General features: G+C 33.6%; 2 protein-coding genes across 2 annotated transcripts; both read right to left on the reverse strand.

The window, feature by feature from the left end:
* Positions 1–82: 82 nt before the first annotated feature.
* Positions 83–6,348, reverse strand: LOC148195182 (F-box/kelch-repeat protein At3g23880-like). Its single transcript, XM_088095109.1, has 5 exons — positions 6,226–6,348; positions 6,009–6,144; positions 5,644–5,843; positions 4,275–5,573; positions 83–171 (listed from the first exon to the last, which is right to left on the reverse strand). The coding sequence occupies exons 4-5, from the start codon at positions 5,425–5,427 to the stop codon at positions 83–85; spliced, it is 1,242 nt and encodes a 413-aa protein (XP_087951235.1). The 5' UTR covers positions 5,428–5,573; positions 5,644–5,843; positions 6,009–6,144; positions 6,226–6,348.
* On the reverse strand, positions 5,644–27,622 carry LOC148195183 (uncharacterized). Its single transcript, XM_088095110.1, has 7 exons — positions 27,500–27,622; positions 27,283–27,418; positions 26,918–27,117; positions 25,560–26,847; positions 10,842–10,987; positions 6,009–6,144; positions 5,644–5,843 (listed from the first exon to the last, which is right to left on the reverse strand). Exons 1-7 carry the CDS (start codon positions 27,620–27,622, stop codon positions 5,644–5,646), a joined length of 2,229 nt encoding a protein of 742 aa, XP_087951236.1.
* Positions 27,623–27,976: the final 354 nt, after the last annotated feature.

The raw sequence follows: 27,976 nt of genomic DNA on the forward strand, positions 1-27,976 counted from the left end.
GATTAAGACGAACGACCTTACAAAATAATTGGCCGAACGTTCATACTATACTAACACGCACAGTACTATTCTAACGAGCGCTCTAAGGCTCGGCCTTTACTTCAACCTCCACCAGGTTAGCTTCATCCAAGTTCTCTTCTTCCAGCACTTGTTCAAGGGACGTACCATCATCTGCTCACATCCACAACGGATGATCATTGCATTTGACAAGACTGAGGTACATGGACAGTAGACAACACAAAGGAAATACAAGGGTAAGCTTATAATATTTAATTTATACAATAATCACATACATTTACCATTCAATCCATTCAAACAACATGTACGCTTATCAATCCACAATCATATAAATACGTATATAAAAGACAGACCGTCCGGACTGTATGAACCGTGTAGCTACAGGCGTCCTTGCACCCGAGTGGTGTGGTAACTGTATTGCACTCGACAGCTGCCACCCGAGGTTAACTCTATCCAAAGTACCCCTAAGGAATAGAGCCTCCTGCCATTCCCACACATGAGTACTCCCTTCTACGTGAAGATGAGTATCACGGAATATCAGGATGGACCATGCCAGCATTAGCATGCCCACAGTCATACTTTACAAAACTTCAATAATCAATCATATCTGAGACGTTCCTCCTTGGAACGCTCGTAAAAATCCAATTCCAATAATTCGTTCAAAATATCATTCGTCCACATTAAACATTTCTCATATTCACATTTTCATTCTATGTTCCACTCTCTTAAATTCACGAATGTTCATCACTCAATCAATAGGGACTAACATGTTACAGTACTCCTACATCCTCGTTTCTGAACAAAAGAAACGAGCCATTTGTCCACTTAATACGTTTCAACACTTAAAAATTTGAAGGTACTGATCTTAGAAGATATGGATGATACTTAGAAAAATTTTAAGTATAAAGACTCCAGGTAGAATCCAAAGGATACAGTCAGTAAGAAATTATTTAGATACACAACCAATTAGGATTTGATTTCAGAAAACAACACTGCCAGTCAACGAACGAACGTTAATTAACAATTTGGACGAACGCCAGTTACGTTCGCTCAGAATTCAATGATAAGGACGAGCGTTCAGTTATAAAACCGAACCCTCCTTGGACGAACGCTGGGTCAATGACCGAGCACAAATCAGAACGAACGCTTGGTATAAACCAAGCGCTATCTAGGACGAACGCTTCGGTATAAGACCGAGCGCCAATTGGGGACGAACGTTCAATATAATGACGAACGCTCTGTAAAACAAACGTTCGACACAAGGTCGAACGACATTAAAGACGAACGCTCGACTTAAGGCCGAACGTCACGTATTTATAAAGTTTCAAATATTTATCTATACTGAGCTGAAACGAACGCTCATTCACAAAAATGGGGACGCTCGTTCTCGAGCAGAATTCTTTCCAAATGAAAGAATTCCAATCTAAGTTATTTTAATGAAAACCGAATGGTCTAATACCGTACCGTGACGAGCGTCATTTGGCAAAGGGAATGATCTAAAATTTCAGATTTTCGCAAGCTTAACAGAATTTTCCAGATTTCAGATTTATAAACTTTATACTTTCATTTCCAGATTTAATTCACCTCAAACATTCTCATCATACAGATTTCGACATTTTAATCATTCCAACCACACAATAACCATACTCCATTCATACATAATCAAATCAACATGCATTTAAATCAAATCCAACATCAAATATAATTCATACAAGCAGTGTTCGTTCATGACAGATCCATCCAAACCAGAATTCATATCAGATATCAGTAACCATTCATAACAGCTCAACTTCATATTTTTCACACATGCAAATCCAGATTTCACAACAAACGAGTACAAATTAAACATATAAGCTTCCCTTACCCGGATTGGAATTCAAGCTTGTCCTAGAGGAAAATGGCTTCGTCCAACTACGTTTTGCCTAGGTCCTTGACTCTTCCAGAACAAAATCTAACCACAGATTACAGAACACTCAGGATACAAGTTTGCATGCAACTAAAAAAACCCTATTTTTCCAGAACCCTAGAGACGAGCTACGGAAAGGGACTTACCAGTTCCAGTTCTTGAAACTGTTCGGTCCAGTGGATAGCTCTTACTGCAGTGGACGTTTCTACGGTGCTGGAAATGGGATCGGAGAAGAAGGTAAGGAGTTATCGTAGAGAGAAGGTGGTCTGGTTCTAGAGAGAAGTTGGAGAAGATGAAGGGTTTGATTTCTGAGGAAGACGAAGTGTGCGTGCAAGTGAGAGAGAGTTTCTCAAAACTCAGAATTTTGGTGGATTCCACGTCAAAACAGGCGAGCGTCTCCCCGCCTGCCACCTGCACACCAATCCCTGCTTTGGAAGCTTCTCCTGCGACACGTGGCGTGCGTGCATGCACAGATTGGTGCGTTTTTAATGCACTGAGTGTGTGCAGTGGTGCGTGTTTCAGAGAATGATGTGGCTCGATATCAGTGCACAGCAGAGAGATTATAAGCAGATTTGAAGAGGATTTTACTAAGATAAGCCTTGATCACAGATTTAACACAGAATTATATTTGCTAATTATATAGGGTTTTACACACTGTTAAAGATGCCGATACAATTTTCTTTTTAAATTGAATAAAAAAATTTCAGCAGACCAAATTAGTCACCGAATTAGATCCACTGTGGTCGACCACGACATCATCAACGACCTCAATAACAAGTGTCCCGACATTCCTCCGTTCTTATGTGCCTGAGAGAGATTTTGGAAGAAACAACATAAAGTAAACGAATCTAAAATAAACTGAGATTTTATTTCACTAATTTCTAACAAATACTACCTTAAACTAAACCCTTTTAATATAAATAAATTAATTTACATTGTTCTTTGTTTATAAACTAGATGCTCTAATCTAAGAATATGTGCACCTGAACTACAAGTTCTTCAAAAGAAACTAATAGGAACAAAAACTAAAATATATCATGTCAGGACTCACACTCCTAGTACATGCTTCACATAACCTTTTTTTCTACTCACACCAATCAAGTGATCATTTCAAAAGACAGACAAGCGACATCTACACTAAAATTTCACCTGTAGTGGTGAAACAGCTTATCCACCTAAGCTACCACACAAGATTAGTCCGTCATCAGATTTACAAATAAAATCAATTTTTTCAAATTTTCACCTGCCAAACCACTCACCACTTTCTCTTCTAAAATTGACCACTACACTAACCTAATGACTAACCAAAAACTCAGCAACTATTAACTTCCTCAAAACAGCAACTCATTGAAAATAATTCATCAAAACTCAAACCAAAAACCACTAAACTTGCAACTTAGGTGTTTTGGATGCTGCTTAGAATTAATATTCTTGGTTTTTAATTGGGTGAATCCAATTATCAGTTTGCATTTTTAGGGATTCTGATTAAGAACCCAAAGACCTCAAACTGAGTCTTGAATTTCAATTGATACATGCCAAGAAATTTTAATTCTGAATTTCAACCACTGGATCCTAAGAAGTGATTTTCAAGCATTTTACACTTGTTCCCATCCCGACATATATATAGTTTGCTTATTTAGCTTGCATTCTTCATTCATAAATAGTAAAACTTAAGAACCAAATTATACTTAATTTAAAATATCGAGGGATTAATTTTCAGTATAAGATATATTTTTTATAAATTAACTAAAGTCTATAATAAGATTAAACGTACTTTGACCATGATTTTAATCACATTTAGAGATGAGAGAATAGAGTTTTTTAGTCCACTTATTTAGTGAGATAATAAAACAAGAGCTTATTTAAGAGTGAGTTGAGACTCACGTATGGATAATAAGTCAAATTGACGCCATAACATGGAAACCTTAAAAGCATAAAAAAGAAATTGAACAAGTTCAATGTTAAAAGTAGTGGTGACTCCAGAAGATTTTTAATTTCCACTTATTTGCTTCGATTGTTTGTGTTTCTTTAAAGCGTAATTAATAAAATATTGAATGGGATTATTTTAAAACAAAATTAAATTTGAATATCTATTACGAATTTTATGGATTTAGTTCTTTAAAAAGTTTGAAATAGAACAAAAAAATAAGATGGTAAGAAAAAGAAATCAAACCTTCATAATATAATTATTATCAAAGGGTTTGAGGATTTATAATATATTTAATTATAATTCAAAATTGTTGGACATATACAGAAACAAAGTTTAATAACATAACTCACTTAAAACAAAAACAAAGTTAATTGCTTATTTCTTCAATTTGTTGAAGATTTTTCTTATAAATTATCATACACAAAACATGATTGGGTATTTTGAGATCAACCTTTGTAATTTTGTGGGTACTTAAGTCGTACCAAACTAGTGCACCGTCGTGTGTTTGAAAGAGTATATAACCCATATTCCTTGCTCCAATAGGTCTTGTAATGCAAGGTGAGGATCCAAGAGTGAAGAGTTTAGTCCATGTTTCTTTCTTACCAAGTTCAGTCAAAATTGATATATAAAATGTAGTGTTATATCCATAAGTCGACATCAAAGCAATTGACCCATTTAAGAGAAACAAGTACCACCGCATATAACCTATATTAAAATTATCACATATGTCTAAAGGTATGTCTAAAGGTGTGGGAGTTGTATAATATGTCTCATTCCTCATGTCAAATGACACCAAGCATCGATCCCAGGAGCGATCACCATCAATTCGACATAACCAATGACACATTCCGTCAAAGTAAAATTTACCATCAGTTCCATACTCAATTCCATACACTGCAGGAGTGATATCAATTTTAAGTTTTCTCCAAGAGTTACTTCTTATGCTATAAATCTCAAATAAGTGTGTGTAATCCCATTTAGTGTAACCATATTCCGGTATAGCTTCTTCAGGTTGCACACTTCTAATCACCTTATAATCATCTTGAATGCCATCATAACCAAAACCCAAATATGTAATGCTAACACAGGCATCAAGTGGTACATACTCAACTGGACTATGAGGAATGACCTTTAATTCACCAGTAGTTGGATTCCATAAATATACAGAGTGGTTCTGATGGATGAAAAAGCAAAGAATTCCATTAACACTAGAAGAACCCAAAAAATTCAATTCAGGAAAACAACCCTTTAGTGGATTTGGCCAGTTTAATTTGTCGACGTTTTGAAACCTCTCACCAGAAAGTAAAAAGAAGGAGGGCTTATGATTAGTTTCTGTGTCAATTTCTTTGAGACATAGAATGATAGATGTATCATCATAGAAGGAATTATGATTAGATATGAAATTAGTATGAAAGAGATCTACGAAAAGTGAATTTTCAAACAAGAGGGCCCATGATTTACATAGGCTTCCAAATCTCTTAAGAGATTTCAAAGGAAGTTTGACAAGAATCAAGAATGTCAGATCATCAGGTAAGTGATTATGACACTTTTGGGCCACAGACGTGTTCTCCATCTCGTCTCCATCTCTTGTTTATGCCAAAAGTTAATGACTTGCCAATGATCTTTGGTGTTCTCACTCCAAAGGTAAATGGGATGGGTAATGAGTTGGCAATGTTTGTTAACAAGATTCTTGATGGTGGCCTCTTCCAAGTACTCCAACTAATAAAGAAAAAAAATTAAGTGAACAAAGGAAATAACATGAAAAATAGGGATAAGTTAATTTGTTTACCTAATCATCCTTTAGGAAAAGAGTGATTTTGGTTCCCCTTGGGACATGTTGGGCATTAATATCCTTGGTAACAATAAATGAGCCATCGGGTTGAGATTCCCAAATATATTGTCTGAGGTCATTATACTTAGAGGTGATATTAACCTTTTCAGCAACCAAAAAAGAAGAGTAGAAGCCAACATCCAAATTATGGATCAAATCTAAAATAGAACATGCACTTAATCAACACAAAAAACTACAATTAAACAACATGTAATGCGAATGAAAATAGATCAAATCTAACGTAGAGTGGAAGCCAACACACACAAAATTACAATTAATCAACATGAAATGCGAACGAAAATGGAACATTGTCACCAACATACCATCCTTGGTCATGCCAATACCATTATCGATGACCAAAAGTGTTTTGTTTTCCTTTTGAGGGACCAATCTAATAAACAATTCATCATGTAAATTGTTCATGCCCGTGAGCCTCTCAAATCGACTTTTATCCAAAGCCTATAAAGGCATACATTGATTAATAACAATTTCAAAAAAGAAATGTACAAATATAAAATCAAATTTTAAGAAACAACATACATTACAAGCATTGTTGATAAGTTCGCAAAGGAAGATTTCTTTGTTGGAATAGAAAGTTCTTTTCATAAGGTTGAATATCTCGCTCATGTCTCCCTCCGAAACTAATGTCTGAACATTCTCCATTGTAATTGTTTTGTAATGATCAAAAATTAATTTGAAACAAAATTACTAATAACCTTCTTTTATATTCATTAACACATTCGCTAAGTATAACCACTTAATACGGTATCATCTTTAAAATTTACTTCTAATTAATTAATTTTAAAATAATTATTTAATTTTAAACTTTATTGAATTAATTTTTAAAGTTATTATTTAATCCTAATTATCTTCCATTTTAGTATTGTTTAATTTTTGTTGAATTATTTAAACATGAAATATTTTCTTTTACAATAAATTACTAATTAAGTCATTATCTTTTTAGAGCATAAAATAGAAGAATTTTAATTTCATTATTATAAATAATATTATTAAAAATATATTTTAAGTTATTAATAAAAATAAAACAAAAATTTATTGTGCGTTTCATGTTATATAATTATACTAATTAAAATATTTTGAAATTCTAATAATTAAATTTATTTGAATGTATTAGTATATTTTGATAATATTTTATTCAATATAATTCTTCACTTAAGACAATGATTTTTTTTTTAAATAAAATCAAAGATATTAAAAATATTGTTCACATTTAAAAACTTTACTCACACTTTCTCTTATTCTTTTTCTTTGTTAAATAAATTAGTAGTGTACCATAGTTTTAGAAGGACAACTATTGTCTCCGCCAATAAATTGCTAAACCTCTTAGTGACTTCATTTGAATACTCTTCTAAGAAATTATGGTCTGCTTCATATGAAACATGTCGACTAAGAGTATTATTCATCATTTCTTCAATATACATAAATTGATCCATCTTAGAGGTATATACAAAAGTGCTTGAACTAAAGGACTGTCACAATCACATCAACGTAGAGAATTTCTTCACCACGAAATATTCAAATCTTATAATTTGGGATAATTCCTTTTAGTATAAGTGAACTTTAACTGTTAGAAGAAAAGAAAGGATGAAAATTGTGTATCTTATTCGATCATAAGGAAAGAGTACAATTGATATATATAGTCGTTTAAAATAATATAAAATGGAATATAAATATAAATACAGAATATAAATATATGAACATAAATGCACATATATGAAAGGAAAATAAATTAAATCCAATATCCCCTCAAGCTGCAACATATATATCCTTAATGATAAGCTTGCACAACAAAGATTGAAATTGTGTCGGAGGTAAAGCTTTAGTATGAGTGTCCACAAGTTGGGCTAAAGTAGAAATGGGCAGGAGCTTAATTACACCAGCTTGAACTTTATCCCTTATGAGATGACAATCAATTTCAATATGCTTTGTCCTTTCATGCATGGTTGGATTATGTGCAATTTGTATAGCAGATTGATTGTCATAAATAAGAGGAACTAGTTGTGGTAGAGGTTGTTTCAAATCATGGAGCAAATACATAAGCCATTGAATTTCACATGTTGTGGAAGCTAAGGCTCTATATCTGCTTCGGGTGTTGTGTTAATGATCTAGATATAGTACCTTTCTTCTTGGATTTCCCGCTGATTAAGGATGCACCATAGAACACATTAAAACTAGTCATAGACCTTCTAGTGTCAGGGCAAGCAGCCCAATCAGAATCACTAAAAGCCTTGAGAGCATGTTTTGTGTTGGAGGGAAAGAATAACCCTTGTCTTGGATTGTTCTTGATATATCTCAGGATCCTTATTACTGTTGCATAGTGTTCTTCCAAAGGATTGGAAAAAAATTGACTGAGAGTACTAACAACAAAAGAAAAAACTCGTCTCGTGTTGGTTACATATAATAACCTGCCATGAAGTCTTTTATAGGCATGCACATCTGAATAGGGTTTCCCTTCTGTCTTGAAAAATTTTGTACCTGGTTGTATGGGAGTAGAAACAAGTTGACATTCCAACAATCCTGCATCTTCTAGTAACTCTAGAGCATACTTCCTTTGTGACAAATTAAGGCCCTATTGAGATCTTGCAATTTCTAAGCCCAAAAAATACTTGAGTTGGCCTAGGTCTTTAATCTTGAACTTTGCATTCAATAGATCCTTCACAGTTTGGATTTCCTAGATGTCATCACCTGCCAAGACTATATCATCTACATAAACAAGTAAGATGGTGATATTAGCAGAATCACTTTTGACAAAAGTGAATAATCTGATTTTAATTGTATGTAGCCCAAAGAAAGTAAAGTAGTTGTCAACTTGAAATTCCATTGTCTAGAGACCTGCTTGAGTCCATATAAAGACTTCAACAACTTGCAAACTTGCCCTGGTTTTTCTGTTTTGTAGCCAAGAGGAAGAGACATGTATACTTCTTCATCTAGATCCCCATGTAAAAAGCATTATTTACATCTAGTTAATGTAAATACCAATGTTTAGAAGCTGCTAAAGCCAGAACCAATCTTACTGTTGTGAGTTTGACAACAGATGAAAAAGTCTCAAAGTAATTGTTGTGTGTAGCCTTTGGCTACTAACCTTGCCTTGTATCGTTCATCAGCATGCCTCTTTATTTTGTATACCCATTTATATCTGAAAGGTTGTTTTCCATAAGGTAGATCAGTCAAAACCCAAGTTTTGGTATTTAAATATGTGCATTGCATCATATAATTCTATATCTTAGCTTCTTTGTGAGTTTGCATCATTTTAGCAAATTAGACTCAATTTTTTACATTTGACATTTGCATCATTGCATTGAGTCTAGGTTTATATTCTCATTTTACATTTCACTTAGTTCGGTCGTTGCATATAAAGCTTAACAAGGGTAATATAAGTTATAGCTTAACAAGCACCATCTTCTTAGATTCGATACCCAGGATTTCCTAATACAACTTATAAGAGAAATTTTGGAATTGCTATCTAAATTTTATAAGGTTTAACAAATTAAACATTTTGTATTAATATTGTTGATACGGATAACTATGTATAGTTGAACTCATATTGTTAGAATTGCTGCAGCGGAATTGTTAGCGTGGAATAACAAACCAAGAGGGTTTTTAATACGAACGTGTGCCTTTTAATTTCTACTCAATTAAACTTACCAAGCAAATAATAAAGACAAATAAAGAGAGTAAGGTTGAGAGAAATTTGCAAAGATGATTTTTCCTGGTTCGGATCTTACCAATCCTACGTCCAGTCGCTTATCTCAAACAAGATAAACCTTTTTCACTAACACAAAACAATTACAAATTACAATCACAAAGAAACACAATTTGTAAAAGTTTATAAACCACCTCTCTTGATACCACAAGAGATGAACCTACACCTCCTTTGAGTCTTCACAAAGGATGAACACCTCCTACGAATACTTCACGAAGGATGATTCTCTTCAGAACACCTCCTTAGACACACCAAGGATGAACCGGCTATTTCCTTTGTCACCGTAGCAGCACTTCACCAGCTCCACAGACAAGAGTTTCACAAGCCGAATAAGAGCACACAAGTCTCAATGATTTATGAGTACTAGCACTACAAAAAAGAAGGGCATTACCGAAGGCCAGAAGCCCTCGAAAACAGCCCAAAACCGTCGGTAAAAGGTAATTACCGAAGGCTTATCGACGGCCAAAGAGCCCTCGGTAAATCCCTTGTCGCTAACATTTACCGAGGGCTTTCGCCCTTCGATAATTACCGAGGGCCAAAAGCCTTCGGTAATTACCGAGGGCCTAAAGCCTTCGGTAATTACCGAGGGCCAAAAGCCTTCGGTAATTTTCGAAGGGCGAAAAAAAAAACAGGGCGTTGGGCTGCTGCAGAATGTGATGCATATATATTTATATATTCTGGGTGATTGATTGGTGTAGCAACCAATACAAAAGCTACTTGGTTGGTGGACATCTCACTAAAACAGGAGATAAGGCAGCTGCATTTGGTTCTGGACATCTCACTCATATCATTTCTTATCATTACGGCAAGAACAATGATTACTGCCAACACCTCCCAACACATTAAAATTACACAAACAAAACTCTAAATTATGGAGACCATATGAAATAGAACAGAAATGAACAGTAATATCAACTTTCTTACACCAATTTAAACTTGTTCAAGCTTTCCAATAGCACAGAAAAAGCATAAACCGAAAACCAACCCTTATTATTGCCAATTATGCAGTAAAATAAACCATCATACCACCAAAATAAACATTCAAAGTAAGTGAGGTTACAAGATGCAGAATTCAAATTACAAATTACATCAGCAAGTTTGATATATGATCAAGAACTTATTTGATAAGATAACTCATGCAGATTTCAAATTACTCACAAAGGCAATTCCAAACCTAATTTTACTTCATATATTCAACTCAATCATCCAAACTTTGATTCAGAAATTGAAACAGGTTGCAAACCAGGTATTTGACTCAAACATACCACTCAAAAATTGCTCAAATAAGCAAAATGACAGTATAGATGGCTACCAATGGTCTAAATGCTACAACCAGAATTTTAACACTTTAAACATTAAGCAAATATAAAGCAGATCGCCCAACTGCTAAGTGCCAAAATCACAATTTGGGAAGAATTGATGTACAAGATACCAAGATGAAACCAAAGAGTTCAACAACCAAGCTGTGAATAGTCTCACAACCTGTGGAGTTACATGTGGATGTTGCTTCTAAATGGAGTTGCAAAACAGAAAGTTCAACAACTGTGCTGTGAAAGTTCCCACAACCTGTGGAGTAATCTGTGGATTCACGTAAGAAAACAGAATTAAAGCAGAGAAGAACACAGGCAGAGTGGGGAGTTTTCCATGGGCTGTGAAAGTTTCCAGGAGCAGTTATTGAGCAGTTATTGATCTCTTTTATGACTGATTGATCCTAGCTTTTTAGGTTCTACATACTCAAAATTTAAAGATGTTTAAACACAAACAGTTTGAAAACATCTTGCAATGTGAATTCACTGGTTCAAGTAACTTTATTTGATGATTTTAATTGTCTTTAAACTCTAAAATGAGTTATAAACATCCTACAACTCAAAATCACTACTCCACTTCTATTTTAACTCAAAAAGTGATGGTTTCGAAAGCATAAACCCAAAATCAACCCTTGCTATTCCAAATCAGTTGTGGATACTTTTGCATCAAGGAAAGCACATCAAATAAGCTATGAAGTGCATTTCCACAGCTTTACGGCTTAAACCATATGATTGCACAATTTTCAACTTATCACCATGCTAGCTTTGCTTTAAATCACTAATTCGAGTTTAATTTCACCTAGTTGATATTTTCCAGCTTGATTCAGTGTTAATACTTATTTCAAAGTTGTTTGCATTGTTGTTTGGTCCTTTGTTTCACTAAAACTCAGTTTGGGGTGTGAGGTTGCTAATTTTCCTGCATAATGGGCTGTTAGGAGGTCATATTATGATCTATGTTTTTTCTGTACCAATTCCCAGCTTAAACAAATCTAATTTCATAATATAAAGTTGCTGGAATTGATTAATTGGCCTTAGAGCAACTTGTGTGCGTTTTCACATCTCAAAAATCCATTCTGAGTTCATTTTTGGTATAAGTGGATGTTGTGAAGTCTGATTTTAATTTTACATTGCAAGTAGACTTGGTTGGATTAAGTAAAAGCCTAGAATCAACAAAGTTAAATTTCCAGATAAAGTTTGCAGATTCCCTTAGTCACTTGCCATTTGCCATCTTGTGTTAGACTTGCTTACCTCAATTTACACACATGTCCTAGTTTAACCCTTTAGTGGCTCAATCAGTGTTGATACGGATCATTTACTCCATTTTTTTCTCTATCTTGAACCAATCTAACAACCTGCTTTTGCCAACAACAGTGGCAAAAGTAAACAAATTAATAGTGGTAGCGTGGCTGAGACCTTTGGTTCAATTAACCTTGCTAATAATGACTTGTTAGAGAAGGGGCCTTAGCGTAAACAAAAAATTTTTGTAAACAAGTGAAGACAAGTCCACTGCACCTTCCATGCTTACACATGCATGATTGTTGTGTCAAAGGCAAGAGGGGCACGTCCCCCCACTCTCTCTCTTTTTTCTTTAATAATTTATTTTATTTATGTTTTTTTTTCATCCTTTGTGTCTATCTTTGACTCTCTGCTCTTCCTCTCTGTTTAGTTTTTTTCCTCTACAAATTAACACTCTTTGTTCCCTTTCTCCCTCACTTCCTCATCCCTAAACTCACCCTTCCAATTAAAGGAACTGAACTATTGTACAAAGGCCTTACATTAACTAAAATTACTAACTTAGGTCCTAAAACAATTAAGGCACGTTGGAAATAACTCAATTAGCAAAAAGACATTGGTTCCTAGCAACTAAGCAACTGAATTTGGTCCTTATAGCAACTGGAACAGTGGTCTGAACAATCTGACCAGGGCAACCTACGTTGTCAACATTGCTCAATTATTCACTTTCCAAACCCAATGTTCAGACAAGAATCCTAAAGGTTCAAACTTCAGAGAGAAATCATCCTTTCAGAAAAGAAGAGTTCCCTCCAATCACCCATCATTTTAGTTTTGTTGTGGTCAAGTCAAGTACAGCATCCTTACAGAAATATCAACAATGCAAACAAGTTAATGCATATTGGTAAGAACAGGGCAACAACCAATTACATGGACACATTGCACACAACTAGGGAAGAACAAGACAATCAATTTATTCAAGTAGCGTTCTAAAACAGAGAACTTACCTCGCACTCCAGAACACCCAATTCAATGGAAGCCAAGCCACACCGCGAGCTCTCAACCCAACAGCCAACCTTGGGCTTCACTGCAACGACCTCCTGACGCTAATCACCACGAATCACCACCCCACTCGCCGCACAAGCCTGACGCCCACGACCACGAACCACCACCCCACCCGCAAGACCCACAACGACACGACCCACAGCGACACGACGAACCGTACGCACACAATGCCACCGGACAGGGAGAGGGATAGGGAGAGAATGAACGAAAGCAAGCGAAAGGGAATGCAGACGGAGTGAATGGGAAGGTCGATGGGGAGGGAGGGCTGAAATCGCAGCTCTTATCGGCAGAGGGGAAGGAGGGCTTTGTTTGACAAAATTGGGGACGAACCCCAATAATTGATTTTAATTGCTCGACGCTCTTACCGAAGGTTCCAAACCCTCGCTAAGGTCTTTTTGACCGTCGGAAATGTCATTTCGTCTAGGCCGTCGGTGCTTCACTTTTTTCCCCTCGGTAAATCACTTTTACCGACGGTAGACAGGCCTTCGGAAAAATACCCTCGGTAATTCGCGCTTTTCTTGTAGTGTAGAGCACAAGGGAAGAGTTGTTTTTGAGATCAAGAGTGAGCTATTTTATAGGCTCAGCCAAATACTCTTCCATTCTTCGAAAACGGGCCATCTAACGCATTTAATCGATTAACATAAATATTAATCGATTAATAATGAGTACAACGACTAGTTTTTCAAATATGAAACCCCCAACGACTAGTTTTTTAAATCTGAAACCCCCAACGGCTAGTTTTAATCGATTATTCTCAGGAATAATCGATTAACTAATCGATTATTAATAGCCTTAATCAATTATTACAGGGGTAATTGGGTTTTCAGTGCCAGCCTCGTTTTAATCGATTAACATTGGGTTTAATCGATTAAAACAGCTTGTGGATGATTCTTAACAGTAAATAAATCAAATATAAATTACAAGAATCAACCCTAATACTTATTTGAGCACTATTACATCAACTTTGATTATTATAAAAGCTTTATAAAATACAGAGATCTTCAATTTGTCTTTATGGATCTTGACTTGTGCAAATTGTTCATCATCAAAACTTCATCTTTGATTTTTGCTAACATTCTCCCCCTTTTTGATGATGATCAAAAACTCCTTTGATTTAAAGCTTTTAGTAATAATCTGGATAAAACACAACTTATGGAAGAAAAAGTGCATTAGTGAATAAACACAAATAAGCAAATAAGCTCTAAACATTTTCTCCCCCTTTTTGATCATAATTAAAAAGTTGTGTTTGATGTTAATACTCCCCCTTAATAAAAGCATGTATGCATATGAGCTAAAAGTATTTCAAATTTAAAGATTCATTCATACACAATAGGATATTTAAAGTAAATAATTTTAGGATAAAGAACTTGTAAAACATTGTTTAAACATACATTGAACTATATAAGATAGGAATTTTAAAGCATACAAAAATATGGCTAGTTTTTCAAAAATGCAAAACTGAAACGCATTTAAAAATTCAATCCTAAGATATTTCTAAAAATTCTTAGATCTCTTCTAATGTTTACCCCTTTAGATATGCCTCCAACTTCGTAATGATAATCCTCTAGGTTGTTTCCACATTTGTTTAGATCTTCATCTTGAGGATTGTCATCATTCTTCGCTTCATTTGTTGTCTTCTACAAATCTTCATCATTGCCTGCATCTAATTCAACTGACTCAAGAGGTTTTGCCTCAAGGTCTACAATATCATCAAAGAGAACATGCACACATTCTTCTATTTCAAATGTTTTCTGATTGAAAACTATATATGCTTTGTATATTAGAAGATATCCAAAAAAAAAATAGTTTCATCGGCCTTGGAATAAAATTTTCTTAAATTTTGTTTTAAAGAAATTCTAAATATTAAACAATAGGTACCCAACTACTTGTATGGGTCCTTTGGGTTAGATTTAGAAAAAAGAAATCATTTTACAACCCAAACGTATCTACCACTTGGAACACCATAATGCTTAATTTTACATTTATTTGAAGTATGACCCTTTTTCATACAATAAAAGCATGATACAAAGTTTGTGTTCCTATAAGTTGTTCCTTTTTCTACCCATGTTTTACGGGGTTATATTATTATGTTTATTTTTAATTTTAGGAACATACTTATTTTTAACAACCTTATTTTCGTTATTTTTACTACATTCTCCTAAGGTTGTGTGTTCTAGTAGTTTCTTAAAATTTTCACAAGAAGCACATTCATCACTACTAGTAAATTTACCCTTTTCAAAAAATAAAACTTTATTTTTCAAATTTTCTTCAAAAATATTTTCAAAATTTAATTTTAAATTTTTATTTTCTTCAAGAATATTTTCAAAGTCTGATTTCAAATTTTTATTTTCTTCAGAAATATTTTCAAAATCTAATTTTAAATTTTTGAAATCCTTTTTCAATTTCTTATGAGCTTTATCTAATTTTTCATATTCTACTATTAAAGGAGCATAAGTTTCATGCAATTCATTTTCACTAATTTGACTATAATTATCAGAATCGCTAGATGTACTTACTTGGCTTCCAGCGTCGTCGTTCACCACTAAACAGATGTTTGCTTCTTCATCAGATTCGCTCAAATCGGAAATTGTTTCGTTGTCATCGTCCCATGCGATATAGGCTTTCTTTTTCTTGAAGTTTTTCTTTTCCTTTAATTCTTCACTTTTCTTTTGATTTGGGCAGTCTGCTTTTAAGTGCCCCTTTTCTCCGCAACCATAACATTTATACTGTGAGGAAGATCCTTGATTTTCTTTCTTTTCGAATTTTAATCTTCCTTTGTCTTTTGATTTCATGAACCTGTTGAGCCTTTTTATCATGAGTCTTAAATTTTCTTCATCTTCTGAATCTTCATCTTCCATTTTGCTCTTGCTCCTTTCTACCTCAGATTTCAAGGCTAGACTCTTTTTCTTGGTTTTTGCTTTTGCTTCTTCTTCATCTAGTCTTCCGAGGTCAAGTTCATGTTCCCTCAACTTTCCAAAAAGTGCCGCCATAGTCATGGTGTTGAGATTTTGTGACTCCGAGATTGCAGTCACCTTTGGTTGCCACGACCTGTCTAAAGACTTCAAGATTTTAATGTTAAGTTCATCGGTATCAAATGACTTACCCAGTCCAATGAGATGATTGACAATGTTGGTGAAGCGTTTTTGAACGTCTGAAATTGTTTCTCCTTGCTTCATCCGGAACATTTCATACTCTTGAATTAGGGAGTTCTTCCTTGCCCTCTTTACGTCATCTGTTCCTTCATGTGTCACTCTGAGTACGTCCCACATTTCTTGAGCAGTTTTGCAGACAGAAATTCTGTAGAACTCATCAACAGTCAATGCTGATGCAATGATATTCCGAGCTTTTACGTCATTCTGAAATCTTTTCTTTTCTTCAATGGTCCATTGACCACGGGGCTTTGTTCATGTATATTGTTAGTAGGAACAGAAGAACCAGACGCAATAACATCCCAAATTTCACAATCAATAGATTCAATAAATATTTGCATCCTTACCTTCCAGAATGCATAGTTCTCACCTGTGAATAGTGGGGGTCTATTGATTGATGCACCCTCTGCAAAGGTTTGATGTGATCCTGCCATTTGAATGACTATCAAAGCAAGCTCTGATGCCAATTGTTAGAATTGCTGCAGCGGAATTGTTAGCGTGGAATAACAAACCAAGAGGGTTTTTAATACGAACGTGTGCCTTTTAATTTCTACTCAATTAAACTTACCAAGCAAATAATAAAGACAAATAAAGAGAGTAAGGTTGAGAGAAATTTGCACAGATGATTTTATCCTGGTTCGGATCTTACCAATCCTACGTCCAGTCGCTTATCTCAAACAAGATAAACCTTTTTCACTAACACAAAACAATTACAAATTACAATCACAAAGAAACACAATTTGTAAAAGTTTAGAAACCACCTCTCTTGATACCACAAGAGATGAACCTACACCTCCTTTGAGTCTTCACAAAGGATGAACACCTCCTCCGAATACTTCACGAAGGATGATTCTCTTCCGAACACCTCCTTAGACACACCAAGGATGAACCGGCTATTTCCTTTGTCACCGTAGCAGCACTTCACCAGCTCCACAGACAAGAGTTTCACAAGCCGAATAAGAGCACACAAGTCTCAATGATTTATGAGTACTAGAGCACAAGGGAAGAGTTGTTTTTGAGATCAAGAGTGAGCTATTTTATAGGCTCAGCCAAATACTCTTCCATTCTTCGAAAACGGGCCATCTAACGCATTTAATCGATTAACATAAATATTAATCGATTAATAATGAGTATAACGGCTAGTTTTTCAAATCTGAAACCCCCAAAGGCTAGTTTTTTAAATCTGAAACCCCCAACGGCTAGTTTTAATCGATTATTCTCAGGAATAATTGATTAACTAATCGATTATTAATAGTCTTAATCGATTATTACAGGGGTAATTGGGTTTTCAGTGTCAGCCTCGTTTTAATCGATTAACACTGGGTTTAATCGATTAAAACAGCTTGTGGATGATTCTTAACAGTAAATAAATCAAATATAAATTACAAGAATCAACCCTAATACTTATTTGAGCACTATTACATCAACTTTGATTATTATAAAAGCTTTATAAAATACAGAGATCTTCAATTTGTCTTTATGGATCTTGACTTGTGCAGATTTGTTCATCATCAAAACTTCATCTTTGATTTTTGCTAACACATATCTCACATATCAGTTTTTTATGATGACAAAAAAAATATTTTATAGTTTTTTGCACAATAAAATGGAAAAACAGTTGGCTGATCTTTACTCTGTTTGTGCGTGAAATGATTGAAATATGAATTTATTGATTGAGAATGAATCATTGGTTGAAATATATTGCACATCTGACAAAAATAATCAATTATTGTTAAACTGAATTTGGTCACGTAAAAACAGAACAAAACCAGATTTCTCCACTAATGAAGTATAGAGATAACCTAGGTCAAATCCATAGACTCAGCCAAAATTAACTTTTAAAAGTGTAAATTCTTGTTAAGAAAACAAGTGCTGGAAATGGTCATGGTGCAACTGTACTTATGCTAAGAAATTTTTTGCGGTGTAAGTTAGGTAGCATAATCTTGGAATTAGATATTCTCCTTGTGCAAGCCATTGATATGCATAATCCTGATTTTTATTCTCAGTAATGGTACTACAACATACTTTTACATTTATTTAATGTAACGTATAAAGATAAAATGGTTATGAAAGTGTAATTTTTTATATATGTTTTTTTTAAAAAAAGAAAGTAAAAGATAAGTAAGAATAATGTCAAATGAATATAAAATATTTAGGTGTATGGATAATTTTTCTTACTTCTCCTATATGCAATTATAACCCTACTAGGTGTTTTGTTTTGGGTTTGCTTGACTCGTATAACTGTTGTGGCTCCATGACTTTATAAATAAATACTCCTGTTGTTTTATTTGACATAGTTTATCATTGTTCAATGGTTGGACATGGATTATAAAATTTATAGGTGGCTTACGTTAAATTAAACCATGCTTATGGTACGGCAGTTTTTTTTTATAGTTTATCTTAAGGTATCAATATATTTTAGTCAATACAATTATTCACTTAACATAATGAAGTTTGAAGGGAAAAAAATCAGAGATATTAAAAAATTATTAAAAATATTTTTACTTTTAAATACTTTACTCCCTCTTTCTCTGTTTCTCTTTCTAATATATAAAATAAATGGTAATGTAAGAAGGGATGAATACAACATGTAAACATTTTATAATCGCTGTATGGAGACGTGATAGAAAAAAATTAGACGAAAAATGAAGAGAAATCCTAAAAAAAATATATTTTTGTGAGTAAGCAAAATAATAAAATAAATAAAATACAATAGAATATAAAATATAATACAATACAGGTTAATAAATGAAACTTGAATAATAATTTTCCATTGATGGATGGAATGACTTTTTTATATCGACTCTGTATTAATTCAAATCTATTGACAAATATGAAAACTGAATCATAAAACAACCTAAATAGTTCCGCATGCCTCAATCATATAATTTTCACCCAAAGAAAAACCTTCAGTATTATATGAAAACTATAATTTAATAACTTCAAAAAATTAAATAAATAATAAATTAATTTCCCATCACTAATTAAAAATAATAAAAAATTATTACAACAATAGTGTTTATTGTCCTTACTGAAAAGAACATATAAGTAGACACTAGGCACTTGAAATTCCTAACTCTACTTTCCCTCCATAACACATGTCTTCCATGCTTTGCACATGAGATATGTTTACAATTAGTTAGGCTACTTAGCATGGGTTATATGTCCAATAACTATTTATAATAAAATAACATTTGAAATTGTTTATAATTTAAATTGAAATTAACAATATATAATATCAAATTTAAATATTAAGAAAGTCACTAATGAAATAGGAAGAAAAATATTGTTGTAGTCTTTTTTATTTTGATGAAAATTATAGTAAAATATTTTAGATTAAAATTTGATTTTGTGTGATTAGTGTATTACAAAAACTAATAAAGTTTATTTGCCAACTTTGTTGAATTAGCTTTCACAACATAAATAAACTATAAATAGACATCAACGGCTCACTCATTCTCTTCATTGTCCATAAAATATTCACTCATTCTCCATAAAATATTCCTTCATAATGAAAAAATTTCTTTTTGTTTTCATTGTGTTTTTCTTGTTTCATGGTTCTAGTAGAGCATTTGACTATTGGATGATGGCAGAGATTTGGCCAGCAGGATTCTGTTCCATCAATAACTGCATCACAACAAAAGCAAAAGCAACGTTCACAATACATGGCTTGTGGCCGTCAAACAATTTCGTCTCACCTCCAAGTTCTTGTAATCCAGTTAATCTATTAAATCTTTCTCAGGTAAATTTTTCATTTAAACTTATGAATATAGTATAATTTTGATATAGTATTGGAAAGATTACACTAATTATTATTTATTTTATTATTAGATCACAACAATACAAAGTGAGCTAGAAAGAGACTGGCCAAATTATTTTGGAGATGACTCTGACTTTTGGTCTTATGAATGGGAAAAGCATGGGACATGTTCTAATATGAACTCTTTTGATTTCTTTGAGCTTGCATTGGATATTTACAGAAGAAGTCATCTTCTAACAATACTTCAAATTGGTGGTATCTTTCGAAATGGTTTGTATTATCCAAGTAGTTTCATCTGGGCCATATGGAGTGTTCTTGGTGTTACCCCACAACTATCATGTTCAAAAACACATGATGGAAGTCAACATCTCATAGAAATAAGGTTATGTTTGAACACAAACAATCCTCCCCAATTCATCAACTGTTATAAATGGAGTAAATGTGATTTTACTCAACCTTTCTGGTTTGTGTAATAATTTGTACGTGAGTATTCCATATATTATGTTGAATGTGAGTGATTTATTATGTTGTATGTGAGTCTTAAAAATTTCAGTGCATTATGTGGTTATTTCAGTTTGTGTTTGGGTTATTACATCATAAAAAAACTATTTGATGTTGTATTTGAATGATTATGTAATGTTATTGTGGTATTGGATTAGTTTTCTATATGCTTTCATTAATTTTCTTTCTTGTAATAATAATATATAACAATAATATTTAAATGAACATAAAAATACTTTAGGATTGTCACCTTGTTGGATATTTTAAGAGAATAATATGAATTAAGAAATTTCAATCAATGTTTTATACAAATTCATGCACTTTTCTAGTCTGTTTTATGAACACAATGTTCTTATAAATCTTTTTAAGCTAGCATACAGTGTTTTCACACTGTTTTCTTTATATGTTTTTTGACACCTAAAAATGTGCTATGAATGAATGAAAATTTTGAATCAGACTTAGCCTTGCATCACAGAATATCATAAATTAATAAATAAGTTTAGAAAAAACTAAAAACAATAAATTATTTCATTCATTATTTTATTTATTACATTCAAAGAAAAGCAAACAAAGAAATCAAATAAGAGCTAGATGAATTTTTTTTTTCTATAGTTTCACTGTGTAACATCCCAAAATATAGTAATTACCATAATTCAGAATTAATTACGATTAACAGTAAACAGTAAACAGTCTTTACATTAATTCAGAAATAAAAGCCGAAAGGCATCAGTACAGGGAACGCGTATGACGCATACGAATGAAACCAAGAGTAAACGTTCTTAGATAAATTCACTAACGTACGACAAAATACAATCAGAGATGATTAAGACGAACGGCCTTACAAAATAATTGGCCGAACGTTCATACTATACTAACACGCACAGTACTATTCTAACGAGCGCTCTAAGGCTCGGCCTTTACTTCAACCTCCACCAGGTTAGCTTCATCCAAGTTCTCTTCTTCCAGCACTTGTTCAAGGGACGTACCATCATCTGCTCACATCCACAACGGATGATCATTGCATTTGACAAGACGGAGGTACATGGACAGTAGACAACACAAAGGAAATACAAGGGTAAGCTTATAATATTTAATTTATACAATAATCACATACATTTACCATTCAATCCATTCAAACAACATGTACGCTTATCAATCCACAATCATATAAATACGTATATAAAAGACAGACCGTCCGGACTGTATGAACCGTGTAGCTACAGGCGTCCTTGCACCCGAGTGGTGTGGTAACTGTATTGCACTCGACAGCTGCCACCCGAGGTTAACTCTATCCAAAGTACCCCTAAGGAATAGAGCCTCCTGCCATTCCCACACATGAGTACTCCCTTCTACGTGAAGATGAGTATCACGGAATATCAGGATGGACCATGCCAGCATTAGCATGCCCACAGTCATACTTTACAAAACTTCAATAATCAATCATATCTGAGACGTTCCTCCTTGGAACGCTCGTAAAAATCCAATTCCAATAATTCGTTCAAAATATCATTCGTCCACATTAAACATTTCTCATATTCACATTTTCATTCTATGTTCCACTCTCTTAAATTCACGAATGTTCATCACTCAATCAATAGGGACTAACATGTTACAGTACTCCTACATCCTCGTTTCTGAACAAAAGAAACGAGCCATTTGTCCACTTAATACGTTTCAACACTTAAAAATTTGAAGGTACTGATCTTAGAAGATATGGATGATACTTAGAAAAATTTTAAGTATAAAGACTCCAGGTAGAATCCAAAGGATACAGTCAGTAAGAAATTATTTAGATACACAACCAATTAGGATTTGATTTCAGAAAACAACACTGCCAGTCAACGAACGAACGTTAATTAACAATTTGGACGAACGCCAGTTACGTTCGCTCAGAATTCAATGATAAGGACGAGCGTTCAGTTATAAAACCGAACCCTCCTTGGACGAACGACTGGGTCAATGACCGAGCACAAATCAGAACGAACGCTTGGTATAAACAAGCGCTATCTAGGACGAACGCTTCGTATAAGACCGAGCGCCAATTGGGGACGAACGTCAATATAATGACGAACGCTCTGTAAAACAAACGTTCGACAACAAGGTCGAACGACATTAAAGACGAAACGCTCGACTTAAGGCGAACGTCACGTATTTATAAAGTTTCAAATATTTATCTATACTGAGCTGAAACGAACGCTCATTCACAAAAATGGGCGACGGCTTTTCTCATTTCTTTTACATCTTTTTTATTTTTTTCATGGGGAGTTCTCGAGCAGAATTCTTTCCAAATGAAAGAATTCCAATCTAAGTTATTTTAATGAAAACCGAACGGTCTAATACCGTACCGTGACGAGCGTCATTTGGCAAAGGGAATGATCTAAAATTTCAGATTTTCGCAAGCTTAACAGAATTTTCCAGATTTCAGATTTATAAACTTTATACTTTCATTTCCAGATTTAATTCACCTCAAACATTCTCATCATACAGATTTCGACATTTTAATCATTCCAACCACACAATAACCATACTCCATTCATACATAATCAAATCAACATGCATTTAAATCAAATCCAACATCAAATATAATTCATACAAGCAGTGTTCGTTCATGACAGATCCATCCAAACCAGAATTCATATCAGATATCAGTAACCATTCATAACAGCTCAACTTCATATTTTTCACACATGCAAATCCAGATTTCACAACAAACGAGTACAAATTAAACATATAAGCTTCCCTTACCCGGATTGGAATTCAAGCTTGTCCTAGAGGAAAATGGCTTCGTCCAACTACGTTTTGCCTAGGTCCTTGACTCTTCCAGAACAAAATCTAACCACAGATTACAGAACACTCAGGATACAAGTTTGCATGCAACTAAAAAAACCCTATTTTTCCAGAACCCTAGAGACGAGCTACGGAAAGGGACTTACCAGTTCCAGTTCTTGAAACTGTTCGGTCCAGTGGATAGCTCTTACTGCAGTGGACGTTTCTACGGTGCTGGAAATGGGATCGGAGAAGAAGGTAAGGAGTTATCGTAGAGAGAAGGTGGTCTGGTTCTAGAGAGAAGTTGGAGAAGATGAAGGGTTTGATTTCTGAGGAAGACGAAGTGTGCGTGCAAGTGAGAGAGAGTTTCTCAAAACTCAGAATTTTGGTGGATTCCACGTCAAAACAGGCGAGCGTCTCCCCGCCTGCCACCTGCACACCAATCCCTGCTTTGGAAGCTTCTCCTGCGACACGTGGCGTGCGTGCATGCACAGATTGGTGCGTTTTTAATGCACTGAGTGTGTGCAGTGGTGCGTGTTTCAGAGAATGATGTGGCTCGATATCAGTGCACAGCAGAGAGATTATAAGCAGATTTGAAGAGGATTTTACTAAGATAAGCCTTGATCACAGATTTAACACAGAATTATATTTGCTAATTATATAGGGTTTTACACACTGTTAAAGATGCCGATACAATTTTCTTTTTTAAATTGAATAAAAAAATTTCAGCAGACCAAATTAGTCACCGAATTAGATCCACTGTGGTCGACCACGACATCATCAACGACCTCAATAACAAGTGTCCCGACATTCCTCCGTTCTTATGTGCCTGAGAGAGATTTTGGAAGAAACAACATAAAGTAAACGAATCTAAAATAAACTGAGATTTTATTTCACTAATTTCTAACAAATACTACCTTAAACTAAACCCTTTTAATATAAATAAATTAATTTACATTGTTCTTTGTTTATAAACTAGATGCTCTAATCTAAGAATATGTGCACCTGAACTACAAGTTCTTCAAAAGAAACTAATAGGAACAAAAACTAAAATATATCATGTCAGGACTCACACTCCTAGTACATGCTTCACATAACCTTTTTTTCTACTCACACCAATCAAGTGATCATTTCAAAAGACAGACAAGCGACATCTACACTAAAATTTCACCTGTAGTGGTGAAACAGCTTATCCACCTAAGCTACCACACAAGATTAGTCCGTCATCAGATTTACAAATAAAATCAATTTTTTCAAATTTTCACCTGCCAAACCACTCACCACTTTCTCTTCTAAAATTGACCACTACACTAACCTAATGACTAACCAAAAACTCAGCAACTATTAACTTCCTCAAAACAGCAACTCATTGAAAATAATTCATCAAAACTCAAACCAAAAACCACTAAACTTGCAACTTAGGTGTTTTGGATGCTGCTTAGAATTAATATTCTTGGTTTTTAATTGGGTGAATCCAATTATCAGTTTGCATTTTTAGGGATTCTGATTAAGAACCCAAAGACCTCAAACTGAGTCTTGAATTTCAATTGATACATGCCAAGAAATTTTAATTCTGAATTTCAACCACTGGATCCTAAGAAGTGATTTTCAAGCATTTTACACTTGTTCCCATCCCGACATATATATAGTTTGCTTATTTAGCTTGCATTCTTCATTCATAAATAGTAAAACTTAAGAACCAAATTATACTTAATTTAAAATATCGAGGGATTAATTTTCAGTATAAGATATATTTTTTATAAATTAACTAAAGTCTATAATAAGATTAAACGTACTTTGACCATGATTTTAATCACATTTAGAGATGAGAGAATAGAGTTTTTTAGTCCACTTATTTAGTGAGATAATAAAACAAGAGCTTATTTAAGAGTGAGTTGAGACTCACGTATGGATAATAAGTCAAATTGACGCCATAACATGGAAACCTTAAAAGCATAAAAAAGAAATTGAACAAGTTCAATGTTAAAAGTAGTGGTGACTCCAGAAGATTTTTAATTTCCACTTATTTGCTTCGATTGTTTGTGTTTCTTTAAAGCGTAATTAATAAAATATTGAATGGGATTATTTTAAAACAAAATTAAATTTGAATATCTATTACGAATTTTATGGATTTAGTTCTTTAAAAAGTTTGAAATAGAACAAAAAAATAAGATGGTAAGAAAAAGAAATCAAACCTTCATAATATAATTATTATCAAAGGGTTTGAGGATTTATAATATATTTAATTATAATTCAAAATTGTTGGACATATACAGAAACAAAGTTTAATAACATAACTCACTTAAAACAAAAACAAAGTTAATTGCTTATTTCTTCAATTTGTTGAAGATTTTTCTTATAAATTATCATACACAAAACATGATTGGGTATTTTGAGATCAACCTTTGTAATTTTGTGGGTACTTAAGTCGTACCAAACTAGTGCACCGTCGTGTGTTTGAAAGAGTATATAACCCATATTCCTTGCTCCAATAGGTCTTGTAATGCAAGGTGAGGATCCAAGAGTGAAGAGTTTAGTCCATGTTTCTTTCTTACCAAGTTCAGTCAAAATTGATATATAAAATGTAGTGTTATATCCATAAGTCGACATCAAAGCAATTGACCCATTTAAGAGAAACAAGTACCACCGCATATAACCTCTATTAAAATTATCACATATGTCTAAAGGTATGTCTAAAGGTGTGGGAGTTGTATAATATGTCTCATTCCTCATGTCAAATGACACCAAGCATGGATCCCAGGAGCGATCACCATCAGTTCGACATAACCAATGACACATTCCGTCAAAGTAAAATTTACCATCAATTCCATACTCAATTCCATACACTGCAGGAGTGATATCAATTTTAAGTTTTCTCCAAGAGTTACTTCTTATGCTATAAATCTCAAATAAGTGTGTGTAATCCCATTTAGTGTAACCATATTCCGGTATAACTTCTTCAGGTTGCACACTTCTAATCACCTTATAATCATCTTGAATGCCATCATAACCAAAACCCAAACATCTCACTCTAACACAGGCATCAAGTGGTACATACTCAACTGGACTATGAGGAATGACCTTTAATTCACCAGTAGTTGGATTCCATAAATATACAGAGTGGTTCTGATGGATGAAAAAGCAAAGAATTCCATTAACACTAGAAGAACCCAAAAAATTCAATTCAGGAAAACAACCCTTTAGTGGATTTGGCCAGTTTAATTTGTCGACGTTTTGAAACCTCTCACCAGAAAGTAAAAAGAAGGAGGGCTTATGATTAGTTTCTGTGTCAATTTCTTTGAGACATAGAATGATAGATGTATCATCATAGAAGGAATTATGATTAGATATGAAATTAGTATGAAAGAGATCTACGAAAAGTGAATTTTCAAACAAGAGGGCCCATGATTTACATAGGCTTCCAAATCTCTTAAGAGATTTCAAAGGAAGTTTGACAAGAATCAAGAATGTCAGATCATCAGGTAAGTGATTATGACACTTTTGGGCCACAGACGTGTTCTCCATCTCTTGTTTATGCCAAAAGTTAATGACTTGCCAATGATCTTTGGTGTTCTCACTCCAAAGGTAAATGGGATGGGTAATGAGTTGGCAATGTTTGTTAACAAGATTCTTGATGGTGGCCTCTTCCAAGTACTCCAACTAATAAAGAAAAAAAATTAAGTGAACAAAGGAAATAACATGAAAAATAGGGATAAGTTAATTTGTTTACCTGATCATCCTTTAGGAAAAGAGTGATTTTGGTTCCCCTTGGGACATGTTGGGCATTAATATCCTTGGTAACAATAAATGAGCCATCGGGTTGAGATTCCCAAATATATTGTCTGAGGTCATTATACTTAGAGGTGATATTAACCTTTTCAGCAACCAAAAAAGAAGAGTAGAAGCCAACATCCAAATTATGGATCAAATCTAAAATAGAACATGCACTTAATCAACACAAAAAACTACAATTAAACAACATGTAATGCGAATGAAAATAGATCAAATCTAACGTAGAGTGGAAGCCAACACACACAAAATTACAATTAATCAACATGAAATGCGAACGAAAATGGAACATTGTCACCAACATACCATCCTTGGTCATGCCAATACCATTATCGATGACCAAAAGTGTTTTGTTTTCCTTTTGAGGGACCAATCTAATAAACAATTCATCATGTAAATTGTTCATGCCCGTGAGCCTCTCAAATCGACTTTTATCCAAAGCCTATAAAGGCATACATTGATTAATAACAATTTCAAAAAAGAAATGTACAAATATAAAATCAAATTTTAAGAAACAACATACATTACAAGCATTGTTGATAAGTTCGCAAAGGAAGATTTCTTTGTTGGAATAGAAAGTTCTTTTCATAAGGTTGAATATCTCGCTCATGTCTCCCTCCGAAACTAATGTCTGAACATTCTCCATTGTAATTGTTTTGTAATGATCAAAAATTAATTTGAAACAAAATTACTAATAACCTTCTTTTATATTCATTAACACATTCGCTAAGTATAACCACTTAATACGGTATCATCTTTAAAATTTACTTCTAATTAATTAATTTTAAAATAATTATTTAATTTTAAACTTTATTGAATTAATTTTTAAAGTTATTATTTAATCCTAATTATCTTCCATTTTAGTATTGTTTAATTTTTGTTGAATTATTTAAACATGAAATATTTTCTTTTACAATAAATTACTAATTAAGTCATTATCTTTTTAGAGCATAAAATAGAAGAATTTTAATTTCATTATTATAAATAATATTATTAAAAA

The sequence above is a fragment of the Vigna umbellata genome, chromosome 7 (assembly GCF_029865625.1).
Source record: "Vigna umbellata cultivar VRB3 chromosome 7, Vumbellata_1.0, whole genome shotgun sequence".
Lineage (NCBI taxonomy): Eukaryota > Viridiplantae > Streptophyta > Magnoliopsida > Fabales > Fabaceae > Vigna > Vigna umbellata.